The sequence below is a fragment of the Adiantum capillus-veneris genome, chromosome 11 (assembly GCF_014529385.1).
Source record: "Adiantum capillus-veneris isolate H3 chromosome 11, ASM1452938v2, whole genome shotgun sequence".
NCBI classification, from domain to species: Eukaryota; Viridiplantae; Streptophyta; class Polypodiopsida; order Polypodiales; family Pteridaceae; genus Adiantum; species Adiantum capillus-veneris.
In genome coordinates this window covers 84,065,424-84,083,750 of record NC_140941.1, presented here as the reverse complement: position 1 = coordinate 84,083,750, position 18,327 = coordinate 84,065,424, and the positions used below count along the sequence as shown (strand labels likewise).

General features: G+C 42.0%; 1 protein-coding gene across 1 annotated transcript; it reads right to left on the bottom strand.

The window, feature by feature from the left end:
- Window positions 1-1,621: 1,621 nt before the first annotated feature.
- On the bottom strand, window positions 1,622-5,682 carry LOC147447562 (aquaporin PIP2-1-like). The gene is made up of 4 exons (XM_086523294.1): window positions 5,143-5,682; window positions 3,498-3,793; window positions 2,790-2,930; window positions 1,622-1,940 (listed from the first exon to the last, which is right to left on the bottom strand). Exons 1-4 carry the CDS (start codon window positions 5,426-5,428, stop codon window positions 1,818-1,820), a joined length of 846 nt encoding a protein of 281 aa, XP_086379420.1. The 5' UTR covers window positions 5,429-5,682; the 3' UTR covers window positions 1,622-1,817.
- Between the last annotated feature and the right edge of the window lie 12,645 nt (window positions 5,683-18,327).

Below are 18,327 nucleotides of genomic sequence, written 5' to 3'. Positions count from 1 at the left end.
TCGCCAGACTGAGAGAGAGAGAGGACTGCGCATCTCGAAAGCCCAACACACCCTGTCTCTCTCCCATTGCCTCCGTGCTCGCATCTCGCCACAGCTAGCAACTTGCCAGACTGTCCAAGCTTAAGAGAGAGAGGCCTGCGTGCGCTTGCATCTCTGCATGCACTGCCCTGCCACCTCCTCGCCTCCGTTTCCCTTGCGTGAACGCGATAGCGCGACGACAACAAAATATCTCTCTGTCTCTTCTGCATCTTGGCCAACACAGATGCCTTTTTCTCTGTCGTCCGCGTGGCACGTGCCCGCTTTTCGCTTCCAACCGATGGAAGGGATCTCCAAAGATTCCCCTTAATTCAGCTGCTTCGCAAGAAATAGGGACACATACTGGCAAACAAAGTTCTCAAAATGAGGTAGTATCTTGGCATGCTTCTTAAGCTTCCTTTACAAGAAATTTTGGCCTACATAGAGGCTTAGTAAAGAATTGGAATCATTAGTGGGCCATTGGATAGAGCTTTCGAATTAGTGTCACATGGCAAGTTGATGAAGGCAAACCTTTTTGCTTCTTATTTCTTGAAAGAAAGGCATTTTATGGTACGCCACTATTAGAGATAGTCAAAGACATTTGTTTTCCTCTTATTTCTTTGAAGAGGGAATTTGATAGTGGGTCACATGGATTTTGTCTGTTTCTCGTCCTCTTATGTAGGCCATTGGGAATTTTCACCTTCTATAGTAGGTATCCTTAGAAGACCGCATAGATGCCAACATGATCATATCCTAGTGGTTACTGCGGATGTGTGGGTGCATAGAGACCAAGTCCGTCCCGTTAGCATCTTTCAAATTTCACTCATGCCACCAAAAAGAACCTCGGCAATATTCTCGACAAGTATTGTCCTTGGAACAAAACAAGTTCTTCTTTGTAAGTCAGTCTGGTTTATGAGAGAGTTGCATATAATTCTCCTATTAATCATGTCTATATTGGTGTAGGTTTTTAGCAAGAGATTCCTCATTTAGGTTTGAGTAAGATACTTGTATGTGCTTTGTGGGGATGGAGTATTTGTAAGGAGTTTCCCATGGCTATGGTTAACTTGGCTCACGTTGCAAAATTAAAGGTCAAGGATGTGGAGGTGTTTGAAGGACAAAAGGCTCATATGCATGCATTCAGAGGACCTCCTGGTAACAAGCCTAGCATTTTCACTTCTTGCTTTCTCTAGACAAGTGGGTCCATTCTTTAAACACGTGGGTCCATGCGCATTGAGGGATACTAGTACGGCCGGCTGCCTTCGGCGAGGCCTCTCTCTCTCTCTCTCTCTCACAAGGGCTTCTCTCAGTTTAGGAGTTTAGCCTTCATGTGGTAGATTTCGACGCGTGTAAAGGGCTACCCCTTCCGCCACATTATGTTAGTTTAGATACCATCCCAAGAGCATCATTACCAAAAAGAAAAAATCATCCCTATAAAATATGACCTTAAGCCTGAAATGATTGTTGCAAAAAGAAGAAAAGGACACTCATTGAGAGAGAGTTTTAAAAGCTATATGGCAAAGAAACTTTATTGGATGCATTATCCACAAGAGAGAAACAATAGTTCATAATAGTCTGGTTGTGAGTGCTAGGAGGAGGAAAATGTGTGGGTGCGCAAAGGGACAGGGGACTGAACTCTAGTGTGCGGTGGCTATCATGATGCACAAATGTGGTCTACAACAACAAAAGAGTACGTGCATACATATACAGAAGGCCCAACAAGAAAAAAGTGAAGAGTGTAATGGAAGGGAATGGGAACATGGGGGAGGGAGCTTATGTGCACTCACATTCTACACTACACTACATTATATTATGCTTGCTTGGCTCCTGAAAGAGCCAAATGCCTTCCAAGCCCCTGCTCTTAGCACATACTGGTGATACGCCGCTGCTATCGCTGCTCCAATGAAAGGACCCACCCAAAAGATCCACTGCATGCACAAAATGACATGTGATTAGTACCTTCTGGCGATAAAGGACCATTTTCCAATCGGATTAGTGTGCAATTTGACTGATTTATAACTTGATTCAAGTTAAACATAATTGGTACAATGGGAATCATATTCATAATAAGCTAATTAGGACATATTTTTGTGTAGGTCCAAGTGCTTTTAGTTAATCATGAGTACCTAAGACGGGAATCTTCATCATAAGAAGCTAATTATGACATACTTTTGTACATACACAAGAAGTTTTGGACAGATTCTCACAATAATTCCCACAGTATGACTTACCTCAACATCATGAGCTTTTGTGAGGGAGACACGGCATACCTAGCTAGGTAAGGTTGGGGGCAGGGGACCGCCGCCCCGGTGGGGGGGCCCACCGAGCCGGCGGTCCCGTGCCCCCAATCGTGCCTAGCTAGGTATGCGGTGCCTCCCGAGCAGAAGCTCATGATGTTATGCATTGTATGAAAAACACTGAAAAAGGCTCCCTTCTCCTACATGAGAAAATTTCTAAATCTTCTTGTGATAACATGCACACATTTGGTAAAAGGTTCATTGAAAGTTTGCTTATAATGACTCAACTGCAATTAGCAGTTTAATTAGTGTCTGGATCTCATTTTGTATTAGTAAAGATTAATTTGTTCATTTAAAAAATTAATTTGTGTTTGATTGTTGTGACTGATCATTGCACTCCACATCAGAAAGCAGCCAAAATACATAAATTCGACAAAGTTAGAAGAAGCCAGCTATTGGTGTTAAAAAGTAAAAAGCAGGGTCAGAAAAAAGTAAGCTTTTGTACTGTGGAGAAGAAAGCTGCTTTTGAGTACTACTCACATGATCATCCCAGCTCTTTTCATGGTTGAAGATCACAGCGGCTCCAAAGCTTCGAGCGGGGTTAATGCCAGTGCCAGTGATTGGGATCGTAGCCAAGTGCACCATGAACACAGCAAACCCAATGGGAAGGGGTGCCAACACCTATACATCACATGTCCAACACAAGAAGATCAGCCCTACCTTTCGACACTACACGTGAAAATCGTAAATTCGCATATATATAAATGGAAGGAGCAATTTGCAGGAATGAGGCTTGCAGAATGTGCATAGCATTAGATATAGATATACATGCATATAGCCATAAATATAGATATATGTACCCCATATGTACGTAATCTATATGTATATCTACATATGGATTGCGTACATGTACAATGTTCGCATGCATTTAGCTGCATAAGTTTGAACCATTTTGCATGCATACAGATATCATTTTGAATCTTTATACCAGAGAGATATTGCTTGTGCAATTTGCTGCAAACTTTATGTCATAACTAAGGACACAGCTTCCAAAAGCTTCTTTGCTTAATCTATGCATAGACCTAAGTTCAAGATGTATGCATATGCATTTCTCTGTATGCACCTGCATTAGAAACTATCCATATCTCTCTTTCTCAATCCCACGCACATACATGCCCGTGCACCCATGCCAGACATCAACAATGATGACACCTAAAAGATTTAATGGGTATAGGCACATGTGTCTACCGGGACATGGGAGTCGCGAGCATTGCGCTTCGGGTCAGTGGCGGAGAAGACGGTGTAGACAAGGACAAATGTGCCAATAATCTCGGCTGCAAGACCAGTGCCCAAAGAGTAGGGGGGGGCAACCGAATTGGCACCACCTCCAGACCGCACATAGAAGCTCTTTTGGAAGCCCTTCACAAGCCCTGCCCCACATATGGCTCCAAGACACTGAGCTATTATGTAGAAGACGGCGCGGGGTAGCGAAACCTTTCTAGCCAAGAACAAGCCGAAGGTGACAGCCGGGTTAATGTGTCCTCCTGCATCATCCATGGGAGTAAAATTTAGTGGGCTTCCATTATAGCATCATGACAACAAGCTAAGAGCTCTACATTTAAAGACGAGTTTCATGATCTAATAGCCAACATGAGATGATTTATGAGTATGATTTCCCAGAACAGAGTCACAAGAAGATTTAGAAATTTTCTCACGTAGGAAAAGGTAGCCTTTTTCAGTGTTTTTCATACAATACAATACATCATGAGCTTCTGCTCGCGAGGCACGGCATACCTAGCTCGGCATACCTAGCTAGGTATGCCGTGCCTCCCTCACACAAGCTCCTGATGTTGAGGTAAGTCATAATGTGGGGAATCTGTCCAAACCTTCTTGTGAGTATCAACATAGCCAAAATGAGTGAGTGATAAGTTGAAATATGGTCTTTAGTGATAAATCTATGAAGCAAAAGCACCATGAAAGGCTAAGTGATGCAACTTGAAGGTAAACAAGAGGCTTTGTGAGGGAGATTTCATGTAAAAGATGCAATTTAGGCAAAATAGAGAGAGAGAGAGAGAGAGAGAGAGAGAGAGAGAGAGAGAGTTTAAAGGAGATGGAAATCAAAGCATTTGAACAACAAAGTTTTCCATGGAAAGAGAAGGGAAGCCAAGCACATGAAAACAGAGCTTGTCTTTGAAAGGAGAAGTAAATCCAAGCACATGAAGATATCTCTCACCTTCAAATGAACTAATTTATGACATTCAACTCTTGGCACTACCCAGCAAAGTTGAAACTCAAAATAGGAGCCAAAATTGAGACTTTCAACCTTACCTAATTGAGACTCAAATAGAAGCCAAAATCAGACCAAAATAAGGGTCTGTTTAGGCTGAAATTGGGTAAATTATTCACTGGAAACAGATTTCTGAAGCAATTTTAAGGGATTAGTCAGATTTGTGCCACCACATGAAGGGGAGAAGAGTATTCACTAAGCCTTGAAGCTTGCTAACCCAACATTTTATTGCTAGAAGCTGAAGCACTCAGGTAAGACTTTAGCCTAAACCCAACAATTTCAAAGCCCCAAGGCTATCCAAATCTTCACAATTTTACCTCACTAAGATGAGAACCTTTTGCTTTATGCTTGACATGCAAACCTTAGGAAAGACCTTTCAGACCAAAAAATCTTGAAACCTTTCCTTTCCTCCACATAATAGGCCTTGGAAGCTCCCTTAAGGAAGGCCTCACTCTAAAGTAGGGATTAAACATGAAATGAAGCAACGATGGGAGAAGAATCTGAAGGACAAGGGCTCCAATTAGTTCAAAGGCCTTGATCTTGCTTAGAGAGGTTACTGCTGCTTGTATTCTTGCATAGGAGAGGTCACTTATGGTTGTATTTTACCTGAAATTCCAGCAGTGCAGTAGACAAGAATGAAGATCATGCCCCCAAAGGCCCAGGCGATGCCGAGGACGCCCACGCCGCCGCAGGAGGCGGACTGGGCATAGCCGATGACGGTGGCAATGGTGATGTAGAGGAACAGGAGGGTAGCAACAAACTCAGCAATGCAAGCTCTGTAGAAGGACCAAAGGGAGAATTCTTTGAAATCAATGAAGGGGGTGGGAGGGGGATCTGAGTAGTCCTTGGGGGCAGGCGCCCCCTCTACCTCTAAGGCTCCCTCTTTGCTCATCTTCTCTCACAATACACACACACACACACAGAGGCTTCTCTACTCTTTCTGCTCTCTCTCTCTCTCTCTCTCTCTTCCTCCTTCTTCAAATAGTGCATGCAGAGGAGAGGAGTGTCATGCCCACTAGCAAAAGCTGTGTGGGCAGGGGAGTTGCAATAAGTAGCACTTGCAATTGCTAAAAGGATAAATGCATAAAGTCATTGGATTGCTTTATTAAAATGCAGAGGCCCCCTGGAGCAATGCGGACATATTAAATAGAGAGATAATTGATGTAAAGGACAGGATTTTTAATTTTTGAGTGTTTGTTAATGGGTCATGAGTCATGACTCATGGGCAAGGAATTATTGTTGTTTTTTTAATTCCGGAGTGTCCTTTCTCTCTCTCTCTCTCTCATCCCATGATGGGTCATGGGTGTGCACTTTGCGCTTGGATAAAGTTTCTTTTTGGTGCATGTGTGGTTCTATATGTATGTAGGCTGTAGCCATGTGCATTCATGAAACGATGAGGCTCATGCGCACATGTCCACCCGCCCACGAGCATGTGTCCGTCAATGAGGCAGGAGAGAGAGGGAGTGAGTCTCTCTCTCTCTCATTGATTTTCACATATTCTCTCGACCACACCCCAAAAGGGATTGATTTCACATATTCTCTCGTCCACACCCCAAAAGGGATTGATTTTACATATTCTCTCATCCACACCCCCCAAAAGAGAGAGAGAGAGAGAGAGAGATTGTATGTGTAGATCAGACAGTGTATGTGTGCAATTATGGAATCCAATGAGAGTGTGTGCGTGCGCGTACGTGAGAAGGAAGTGTGTGTGGAATCTGTGGATAAGGGATGTAGCCTAGAGAGAGAGCAAGAGACTCTCTCTCTCTCTCTCCCCACACAGTTGCTTGCAAGCCAAAAAGGTACATAGCTGAAGCAAGCCAAAAAGGTACATAGCAGAAGCAGTATGAGGAGGTCACATGGGAGCTCGAACCTCTAGCTCGGACGAAGGACCAACAGAAAAAGATAATACAGTGCAGAAAAATACTTCAAAAGTAGCGTCAATTTTCAAAGTGAAATGAAAGAGAAAAGTACCTCCTTTGAAAAGTGAAAAGAAAGAGGAAAGCCACAAATTAAAAAAAAAAATATTTTAAAATATATATATATATATATATAGAGAGAGAGAGAGAAGAGTTTGATGTACCTGCACTTCTAAGTTATAACTCTTAGAGTCTTGACCTTTCAAATTAAAGAATATTCCAATAGCATCTCGGCCCCAATGACTCCTCCAATTGAACATGGTAGTACTATGGGAATGGGCAAGCTTCCCGGGCAATCGGCTTAGAGGGCCTTCTCGTAGCCCTTTGAAAGAGCCTCTAAAGGCTCCCCCCAATTGAAAAGGCCCGCCCGTAGGCTTGCTGCAAGATCCATCGAGCCGAAAAGAGCCCCACAGCTTGGGGGTGGGTTCAACTACCCTCCGAAAAGGCCTCCCACCTCTGAGATAGGAGATTGCCGATTTAAAGCATGCATACTCAACTGACTCCGGATGAAAAGGACTCGATGTAGCGTTGGAAATTGGAACAATGACCAGATAGTACCTCGCAATCAAAAGAAGTTGCTCTATGGGATTTCCCCGTCGCCACAAACGGACCCTACTTGTGAGAGGGCCATCTGTTCTAGCTGCACTTTAAGCATAGCTATGGGCAGACGCTTTAAGAGACATCCATAAGCCGGGTTCAGATGAGCCCCGCTGATAATCGTCCATGATTGTTGGTTGCCTACACTTCTCTGTTCACACAAGACGATGGAACAGAATAGAAAAGTTTTACTGGGAAAGTTGGACATCAATCAACGTTACCCCAGTGGTAACATGTGTGTTTCTAGGTAATTTGGTTGTGGTTCGAAATGCAGCGCCCGCATTTTGCGCTGAAAAGCGCCCGATAGCGCTGTTTTTTCGAGAAGGGGGGGGGGGGGGGGGGGGGGTCACCCAAAGAACAGTGGGTCCAGAGAGAAGCTACGCTTTTTTTACCCAATCCCCACTGGCCAGGAAGGAAGTATGCCCCTTTCTCCTCTCTCTTTCACCGGCCTGTCTGAACCCAGCCATAGACATCACTCACAACTAAACGTTGTTCACAAGTCCTTCCCATCAATTGATTCACCCTAAGAAAGTAGGTGATGCTTGAACACGCACACTCACACTAAACACTAAGTCAGCATATGTCTCTTTTTATGAGGTTGTCCAAGGTAACTCAAGGCCTTCCCATCATGAGAATTGACCCACATTTCTAGGTTTGTGTGTGTGTGTGTGTGTGTGTGTGTGTGAGAGAGAGAGAGAGAGAGAGAGAGAGAGAGAGAGAGAGAGGAAAACATCCCAAGCACTACCAACACACCAAGTGAGTGCATGTGTCTCTATTTCTGTCAAGAGTCGAAAGACATTCAATTCACAACCTACTTAAGCCTTGTCACACATGGGCATCGGTCAGGCCCAAAAAGTTCTTGTTTGAGCACAGGCAATGTCACACATGGGTGAACAAGTGGTAAATTTAAACTTTTTACTAATTTAGCACAAATCAAGTTTAGCCGGGTGGCAGATGCACCTTGACGCGAGAATAAAGACAGCAGATCAAAACCTGTTGCAGCTCGCGTGCAATCTTTTGATCATGTTTGCACTTTCCTGATGATGGAGCCCCTTATGCCAATGAGGCTCTCTTGGCTAAAATCGTTTGTCACCTTTATAAGCTATGCAAAAGCAAGCTTTCTAAGAGATCTCTCAAAGGTTGCCACATTGATGCTGAGGGGTCATGCCGGATAGGTTTGAGCTCTAACAGACACCGTTCCCATCCACTCTTCTTTTTCCATGTCATCTGTACACATGTGTGAGCAAACGTGTGTGACAGAGGTCTTATTATGAAAATTGACTCACAATTGCGGAAAGAGAGAGAGGGGGGGGGGGGGGGGGGGGGGGGGGGGGGGGGGGGGGGGTTAAGAGATGTCAATGAAACAAAAGGAAGGAAATTCCAGTGGAAGATCTCCTAAAATACCTATTTTGGTGTAGTGTCACGAGTAAATTTTTAATGTCTAATTCTTTGTTTAGTTTGGAAAATATAGTATCCACTATGAACGATTATGTAGGTTTTTAAAGTAGACCCATTGATCATATGGACTTCAAGTGTACATGATGTTAACTTGAAAACCTCTACATTTGGTCTATTTATACATGAATTATTGGTCTAGCGATGAGGCTTGGGTGTCGTATCCTTGGTTCCTTGCTTAAATCCTATTAGCACTCCTTAAGGGAAAAATGTCGCATGAAAAGAGACAGATGTTTTCAAGTCCTTAGAAAAAAATTTATTTAAAAAAAAAAAAGCTATAAATTGTATTAAAGAGGGAAGAAGGAGGAAGTACAAGGCCTCAAAGGCAGGGAAAGAAGCAATCCCATCAAGAAGGGTTAAAGAAGACTTCAGACTTCAGCCATAACTGTTCTTTCTCTGGATCAGCGGAGACATCCTTTACAAACTAAAGAGAGAAATTGGCTAAGCATTTCATTTTAGTAACAAATGCAAAGGTGGGCTTAGACTCAGAGACAGTATACAAGGCTTCTAGTCTTTGAATCCAGGAAAATCAAATGTAGGCATTCCTCCATAGATTCCAAAGGGGAATATCCATGTATTTTACATTCTCCAAGCATTAGTTCCAAATAGGTGAAGTGGTGAGGGTGGTAGGTTGCACAGGCTCTGGTGAGCTTTTGCAGGAGAGGCTTAAGCTTTGGGCACATCATGAAAAGGTGAAGGGAATCTTCCTACTGCCCACATCTGCCTTCAGAGACCTTTATCATGTCCATAAATATTCTTGATGGAGTACCAACCAACTGAGAAAATGTGCTTAGTTAGAATGGGGAAACTCCAAATGGATTTGAATCTGGAAATCCACCATTTACGACTACAAGAAACTTTCCATTTTTTATTGAGCTTTGCTTTTAGAGCAGCATCAAACTTTGGGATGCAGTCAAGCTAATGACATTTTGAAGAAGTGTTCATGAGAAGACAAGTCCAAAAATCATTAGATTGGACAGCCCTGTAAATCCACTTAGTAGCTAATTTTAAAGCCAAGCTTGTCAAGATCCAAAACACCCAAACCTCCTCTGGTTTTTTTCATACAGCAAATGTTCCAAGCTACCTTTGGGACTTTTGCACCCAGATCATTTCCACCCCATAAGAACCTTTTGGAAAAATAAGTAACTTGGTTTAGTTGCATCTTGGTAAGTTTCCAACAAGAGATAAAATAGGTTAGGGAGGGCAGCAGGTAGTGATTAAGAGCAAAGACTCTTGAAGACAAAGTAGGTTGCATGTTATGCCATCAAAAAAAATTCTTTCTGAATCTGTTCAGGACCCACTTCCATCTCTACTCCATTGAGACTCTGAATCCCATAGGTATATCCAAGAGTTTGAAGATCTGGCCATCTGGTATAGTCTGACAACTTGCACTACTGACTGAGGCTGGGATCTTCCCATTGGAAGACTTGAACACTTATATTAGGCTCTCTCTCTCTCTCTCTCTCTCTCTCTCTCTCTCTCTCTCTCTCTCTCTCTCTCTCTCTAATTAACACTTTAATTAAGCCATGAACGGCTTATTAATGTTTCTGCCATAATGCCATTCCCTTTCAATTTCTAGATGACTACCTCCACTAAGGTTTTATTGAGCCAGATATCTTTCCTTGTGCTTCATTAATTGTGTAAGTGAGGAAGAAGGATGGTTTTGTGTTCATATGTGTATAACGAGATCAAGTGTGAGTTTTATGAGATAGATAACAATAACTTGAGCATGTAGTTCTTGAGAAAGGTCTCCAAAGGGACAAAGCCAATGTGAGGCTTCTAACTAAGTGCATCCCATACACCTCTAGGAATTCCATTTTTTTTCTCAAGACGATGGGTTACTATCACAAGTTAACAAAAATTGCACAAAGACTGCGGTGTACATGATATATCAATCAAAATATCAAGGATGTGCTTCTAGTTAGGGAGAAGAGAAGCAATGCAATTTTGATAAGCCCTAGGTAGCAATAGCTTTTGCTCTTATCTTAGCTATTGTGGATCATTGCAACCCATATACATTGGAAGCCGTAAATATTAATAACAAAGCTATGGATGCAATGCTACTTTATAGAACACTATGATATAAGTCATGCTTTATGTAAATTGTGACACTATGCATATGATGTGCAATTTGTGATCATATTTTATCATGAGAGTATCAAATACCTTACAGCTCGCATATAAATAATAGGAAATTGATCAAAATCTCAAGGATGTGCTTCTAGTTGGGGAAAAGAGAAGCAATGCAGCTTTGATAGGATCAAGGTAGCATTAGCTTTTGCTCTTATATTAGCTACTGTGGATCCTCACAAGCCATATACATTTGAAGTAAATAATAGTAACAAAGCAATACTACTTTGGGATGGCAAACATGTGGCTCAATGGAACTCCTTTGCCTCCGATATAGAACACTATGCTATAATTCATGCTTTATGTAAGTTGTGACAAAGTATATGATGCACAATTTGTGATCATATCTTATAATGAGAGTATCAAATTCCTTACAACTCAAATGCATGTAAATAATAGGATAAACATATAGGTAGATAGACACATATCCTTCAAAGTTATGCCTATAAGTACATATCTTATGGGATGATATATGTGGGAGAAAATGCTCTAAGTAGGATGCTTGCTTTGCAAAAGTGAAGAGTGGGTTGTTGGAATTTCTTTGGCCAAGTGTGAACATGATCCACCATAATCTAAGGTGTAGAGCATGGTAAAAAGGAGAGCTCTGTCTCACTTGAACATAAGTGTAAAGGACAATTGCACACATGATGATTCACCTTCAACAAGTGATGGATTGAATCATTGAAAACACTTTTCTATTGTCAGTGGGTACTTACAGAACAATATGTAACCTGCAAACTTAGACACTAGATGCCAAATACTTCTTCAGTGTTATGATAGTCCAATTTTAGGACATTCATGGATACAAAAGATGGACATTCAAGGTTACAAAAGATGCTTTTCTTTCATGCAAGGCCATGCGGCCACATGCCCACTTCCCAAACAGGGACTAGCCATGCAACTAGTCCTACAATAGCTAGAGGACACACACACACACATAGTGGGGTCAATTTTTCTCATGCAAGGCTAATCAAGCCTCAATTTTGTAGGCAGTCAGGTTCATTTTGAATCTCATCATCTGCTCTCTCTCTCTCTCTCTCTCTCTCTCTCTCTCTCTCTCTCTCTCTCTCTCTCTCTCTCTCTCTCTCTCTATCTATCTCAAGTCTCCATAGTTGTGGCTACTCAAGCTTATGCATAATAAACTATATAAGTTACTACTTCTTTCACGTGAGGTGTTTAGGACCTTGGGATTGAGTTCAACGAGGTGTTTTAAGTGAAAAGCCTAATTGCAAACTGTGTCAAATTCTAGAGGTACCAACTCTTCATTTGTGCAATTTCAAGTGTAATTTGCAAGTTGTATGGATCAAAAGCTCTTTTGAAGAAGAAAAATTATATTAATACAATTCCTTTCAGAGGGGCAGTAGACTACAAAATTTTCGGTTCTCAATTGATGTCATACTCTCTCTCTCTCTCTCTCTCTCTCTCTCTCTCTCTCTCTCTCTCTCTCTCTCTCTCTCTCTCTCTCTCTCTCTCTCTCTCTCTCTCTCTTCATTTGTGCAATTTCAAGTGTAATTTGCAAGTTGTATGGATCAAAAGCTCTTTTGAAGAAGAAAAATTATATTAATACAACTCCTTTTAGAGGGGGAGTAGACTACAAAATGTTCGGTACTCAATTGATGTCAAACTCTCTCTCTCTCTCTCTCTCTCTCTCTCTCTCTCTCTCTCTCTCTCTCTCTCTCACACACACACACACACACACACACACACACACACACACAATTTCAACACATGTATCTGATGTGTCATTTGAATCTAAGTAATGCTTGATTTTCAATTGGCATGCTCAATGTTACGTAATTGATTAATTATCTAATTGTAATGGAATTTTCCTATTCAATTTCAGAGTGGTGGAATTTAATGAGAGTACTTTCAAGAAATGATTTTGTGAGCATAGCGGGTAGACATAATTGAAGATAGCAACATAATTATAGCAATTAGTTAACTTGGCATGGACAATACTTTTGCAAGAGAGAGAATTTAGAGAACATGACAACAGTTGAAGACCGGATTTATGTGGAGCCGGTCCCCCCTCCAATAGGCATTTGTATTATGATTTCTCCCATAAAGAGAGACTTGTTACAATACATTCTTTGTGTTCCTTGTGACCTAGGTGAAGCAATGAAGATGGAAATCTTCATGCATCACCATCATAGCATAACCTAAACTTGAAGAAAGCTTTAACTATACCAAGCCTCAGTCCCAAGACCTCAAACACCTTCGAAGGTGGAGAGAGCTAGCAGGGAATGAGGGTAGGGAAGAGGAAGAAGAAACATTTCATACGAGAAAGAGCTAGTTCCTCACTTATCATAACTCTTGTGCTAGCATACATAATAGCATAGTAATGAAGAAGAAATAGTTGGCAAGATCAAGCATTGAAGCATGGCTCTTGGATGGATTTGCACTCCATAGCCAAGAGTGTTGGTGTAGGCTCTCAACCTCTACTTGCTTGGAGAAGGAGAGGGAGTTCTTGCACTTTGCATAGTACACAATGAGAGTGTTTGTGAGTGTGTGTGGGTGAGTATACCCCCTAAGCACCCCCCTAGCTTGCTTGGGTCGACCCCCCCTTGTAGCTCATGCTTGAAGCTCATTGGACCCCTCCAGGCCTAGCCAATCACAAGCAGGAGCCATTACAACCAACATGGGTAGCCTTGGGACAAGTGTCCCCCTTTCCCCTTTGAGAGAGAGGACTTGATAAATGCAAAATCAATTTATTAAATATCCTAAATTATCATTGGACCCCTTGGGTGGCCAACCAATAGGCTTCAGGCACACCATGAGGGCAACATGGGGAGGAACTTGACAAGTGTCCTTGCTGCCTCTTCAAGCTGGGGGCTTCCCTTGTGTGTGTGTGTGTGTGTGTGTGTGTGTGTGTGTGTGTGTGTGTGTGTGTGTGTGTGTGTGTGTGTGTGTGTGTGTGTGTGTGTGTGTGTTCTCTCTCATCCCCCCCCCCCCCTTGTAGGCTCGCCCCCCTCCTTGTAGGGATATTTTTGACTTTGGATGAGCAAGCCCCTTAGTCATCAAGCATGACTAAGCACTTGAAGTTGGGGGTGTTCCCACAAGCATCTCAGGCAAGCTTCTCAAGGCACCTCAAGCACCTTAATCATGCACCAAGTCAAGCACCTCAAGCATCTAATCAAGCACCTCAAGCATGACAAGCACCTCAAGCAGGACAAGCACCTCAAGCACGACAAGCACCTTGAGCTTGGGCCGGGTTCCCACCTCAAGCTCAGCCCTAGCTTACCTAAGGTCAAAGGACTTTTACACACATTATTGGAGGTCTTCAATGAAGCTAACCCTAAGGTCTTATGCTCCATTGGTTAGCCTTGCTCTTGATAGACCATCTCCCATTTGGGCCCCTTTACTATTGGCCCCGTGTTGAGATAGATCTATAAGCACATATCTATATCTTAACACTTGTACCCTTTTATTCTCCCACATTAAGTGATCAATTTAATATGAGAAAATCATTTGGGTTGGTTAGATATTAGATTTTATGATATTACCTCTCTCTTGAAATCATAGTCGTCCTCGACTATGAGGTAGAAGAGATAAAGCCTTAGTCATTAGTCAATCGTACTTAGCGGGTAGAGGATCCCTTTTTTACCCTACGACATCTTTCCAAGATGGATGACTAATCCATTTGGTGCTTGGGAGACATAGCTGCCGCAAGCATGTCTGCTCTTTAGTCCAGTTCATTCTCCCAAAGTAGAGTGACAAATTCTACTTGGTGTTTGAGAGACGTCGTCATCACAAACATGATTCTAAGCATGCATACTAGTTAAATTTGTGCAAAATTAAAAAGAGGATTAGTCTTATAATACAAAAACATGATTCATTTAAAAGAGAGTTGTACATTTGCTTACTCTAATGTAGCATTGTAAGCATTGACAAGGTTCATACTATCCTTAAGTTGTACTCCTTGCATCCATCTAGCATCTTCAAAAGGATAATTTTTGAACTTAATAAGATACCGTCGGATTATCTTACCATGTCGTAGTACCTTGTCTTCATGCCGAAGGACAGCTTCGGGTTGTAGCACCTCTTCTTGGTCTTCAACTTCGGGAGGGTCTTCAATAATTGGTTCAGTTGGTGGATCTCCTTTGTAGGGCTTAAGTAGGCTTACATGAAAGGCATTGTGTATAAGCCAATGGTTGGGAAACTTGAGTTGATAAGCCGTTTCATTGATGGGCTTCAAGATTTGGAAAGGACCATAGTATCTTTTTGCTAGTTTAGCATAATACTTTTGATGGCCCGTAGGATTTTTGCCCGTCGTTTGCCTTAATCGAGCCTTAGGAAACTTGAGGAAGACCCAATCATTTTCTTTGAACATTAAGGCTCTTCTGTCCTTATCAGCAGTAGCTTTTTGCCTTTGTTGAGAGATGGCTATAGCCTCCCTAATCTTTTGAAAAGATTTTTGTAGGTCACGGCTATACTCATCGGCGGCGAAGATCTTCCCATGAATTTGAGTAGCAAGAGACTTTTAGGTCTTCTCTCTATGATCTCGAAAGGTGCTTTCCCCGTAGAAGTATGTACAGTATTATTGTAGGCATACTCTACTAGAGGTAAATACTTTTCCCATTGTGAGCGTTGATCTACTTCGGTAACATAAGTCTTGAGTAGATCGAGTATCGTAAGATTGGCTATCTCACTTTGGCCATCCGTTTGTGGGTGATAGGCCGAAGAGAAATTCAATCTTGTTCCTAGATTTTCAAAGAGACCTTTCCAGAAATTACTGGTCATTCTAGGATCTCTATCTGACACGATGGATGTGGGTAATCCATGGTGCTTGAAAATCTGAGATATGAAGAGAGTTGCCATTTGATGTGCCTTAATAGTCTTTTTGACAGGAATAAAATGTGCTTGCTTGCTAAACCTGTCGACTATTGTCCATATTCCTATATTCCCATGGATAGACTTGGGTAATCCAAAGTTGAAATCCATGGATATACTCTCCCATGGTGAATTTGGAATAGGCAATGGCTGGAGTCATCCAGGTTGCTTCCCTCTATCATACTTGGTCTTTTGGCATACTACACATTTTGAAACATACTCTTGTATGTCCACTTTCATGGTAGGCCAATAGAAATACTTTCATGGTAGGCCAATAGAAATACGTCTCTACTCCTCAGAGAGTAGGTTGAATACCTCTATGCCCTGCATATGGAGGAGCATGGGATTCATACATAACCTTCTCACGAAGGGAATGGGTAACACATAGCCTATTGCCGTGGAGAAGATAACCATCCTGCAAGGTGAATGGTTCCTCTTTCTTCCCCAAAGCAAGGGCTGACATTATGTCTCTAAAGTCAGGGTCAGTAGCATACTCATCTATCATAGAGGATAGATCATTGTGAGTAGCTATAGACACCGCATTAACTTTTGGTCGTCGTGAAAGTGTATCGGCAACTTGATTGTGCTTACCAGCTATGTGAGCAATATGGAAATTAAATTGCGAAAGAAAATTTGCCCACCTCATTTGTTTGTCGGAAAGTTTGGTTTGCGTCATGAAATACTTGAGACTTTGGTGGTCGGTTCGTAGGATAAATGGAGTCCCCAATAGGTAGTGCTTCCATGTGTCTAGGGCATGTAGAACAGCTAAAAGCTCTTTCTCATAAATGCCCAAGACTCGTTCATCACTATTGAGCCTTCGGCTCTCATATGCTATGGCATGCCCTTCTTGAAGCAAAACCGCTCCAAGGCAATCACCACATGCATCACATTGGACCTCAAATGGCTTTGAGAGATCCGGAAGCACGAGGACTGGTTGGGAAGTAAGCTTATCTTTGAGTTTTTCAAAAGCATTTTTCTCCTTAGCAGTCCATACAAACTTAACGTTCTTCTTTGTTAAGTCGTGTAGTGGTCCTGCTACTTGAGAGAATTTTGCTATGAAGCGTCTATAGTATGCACACATACCAATAAAGCTTCTTATCTCATGTAGATTCCTTGGGTTAGGCCATGATTTTATTACCTCTAACTTTGATGGATCCATACGAATACCATCGTGAGAGATAATATGACCTAGATATTGAATCTCTTGAAGGAAGAATTCACTTTTCTTTTGGTTGAGAAAAAGTTTGTTTTCCCTCAAGGCTTGAAAAATCACTTGGAGATGTTGCTTATATTCCTCCAAAGATTTGGAGTAGATGATGATATCATCAAAGAACACTCCAGTGAATTTACGATATGGTCTAAAAATTTTCTCCATGAGACGATTGAAAGTAGCTGGTACATTAGTCAAGCCAAAAGGCATGACTAGATATTCATAAAGACCAAATGTTGTGCGAAACGCGGTCTTTAGGATATCTTCATCCACTATCCTTATTTGATGATAGCCACTCTTAAGGTCAATCCTACTGAAGTAGGTAGAGCCTTGTAGCTTATCAAATAGATCTTCTACCCGAGGCACGGGAAATCTGTTTTTGATAGTGATATGGTTTAGTGCTCGATAGTCCACACACATACGGTATGTACCATCTTTCTTTTGCACTAAAAGGACTGGAGAACAAGAGGGAGAGGAACTAGGCCTCACCATCCCTTTGTCTACCAATTCCTGTACTTGCCTCATAATCTCCTCTTGTTAAGCTTGTGAGACTCGATAAGGAGGTTTGTTAGGCGGTGAGCTTCTTGGAAGGAGCTCAATACGATGGTCATCATCCCCTCGTTTTGGAGGTAGGTCCATAGGGATATCATCGATGAACACATCTTGGAATCCTTTTAGAAAAGTAGACAAGTCTAACTCTTCTTGATTCCTATCATTTTCATTTGATGAAACATTATTAGCTTTTAGAGACTCTTTGACATAAATCATGTGTGCAGAAACTGAGCTCTTCATTGATTTATCAAAAGAAAGAGGATTTACAAGTGGAATAGTGCGACCACGCTCACTAGCATCTATATACATGTTCTTTCCCCTGTAGGTGAAGTAAATTCTCCTTTCAGGGAACTTCATGTTGGAAGCCATGCGATCAAACCATGGTGCCCCTAGGATAACATCCTGATGTTGGAGAGGAGAGATGAAGAAGTCTTCTTTGTCGACATAGCTTTGGACATGAAGCCTCAATTTCCCAATCAAGGGAGTAACGGAGGCTTGTTGTCCCTTGAAAGCTGCATCAGCTGTTACTATATCTCCCATCTCAAAAGCTTGAATGCCCAACTTGGTGGCCAACTCTATTGATATGAAGTTGAGAGTAGAGCCAGGGTCAAACAAGATGAAGGCATCATGCTCTCTTACCTTTCCCCAAGCATAGGAGAGTGATGATCCTTTGCAATGAGCATCCTCTTTTGGAGCTTCGATGGTGGAAGCCCTAGGAGTCTCATTGCGAGTATTCTTCTTGGGGCAAGAACGATAGCCATGTCCTTGCTTCCCACACTTGAAACATTTATGGTCCTTGCGAAAAGCTTCAAGCTCTTCAGGAGAGAGTAGCGGTGTAGGTCTAACATAGCAGAGTTGCCAAGGGCTAGCTCCTTTCGGACTTCTTATGGCTCAATAATGGTAAAGCCGTAGGCAAGTCTAAAAAGACTCCATTATTAAGTCCAAAGCTCCCGAGGTGTGCACCATCCCCCACATAGTGAGCTTAACAAAACCAATATTAGATCCCAGTTCCACTTACTCTATTATAATTAACAACGTCAACCATTTATAGGCTACTTAAGGACCTCTCTTCTTAAGCAAGAAAAGAGAAACCAAATGCTC

Bases quoted from the DNA above. Each gene is read 5' to 3' on its own strand.
- LOC147447562 (XM_086523294.1), bottom strand. From the start codon at position 5,428: ATGAGCAAAGAGGGAGCCTTAGAGGTAGAGGGGGCGCCTGCCCCCAAG. The intron at 3,794-5,142 runs GTAAAATACAAC...TGGATGATGCAG, and splicing joins CTGCACTGCTGGAATTTCAG to GAGGACACATTAACCCGGCT. The intron at 1,941-2,789 runs GTGAGTAGTACT...TTGTGCATGCAG, and splicing joins AAAAGAGCTGGGATGATCAT to TGGATCTTTTGGGTGGGTCC.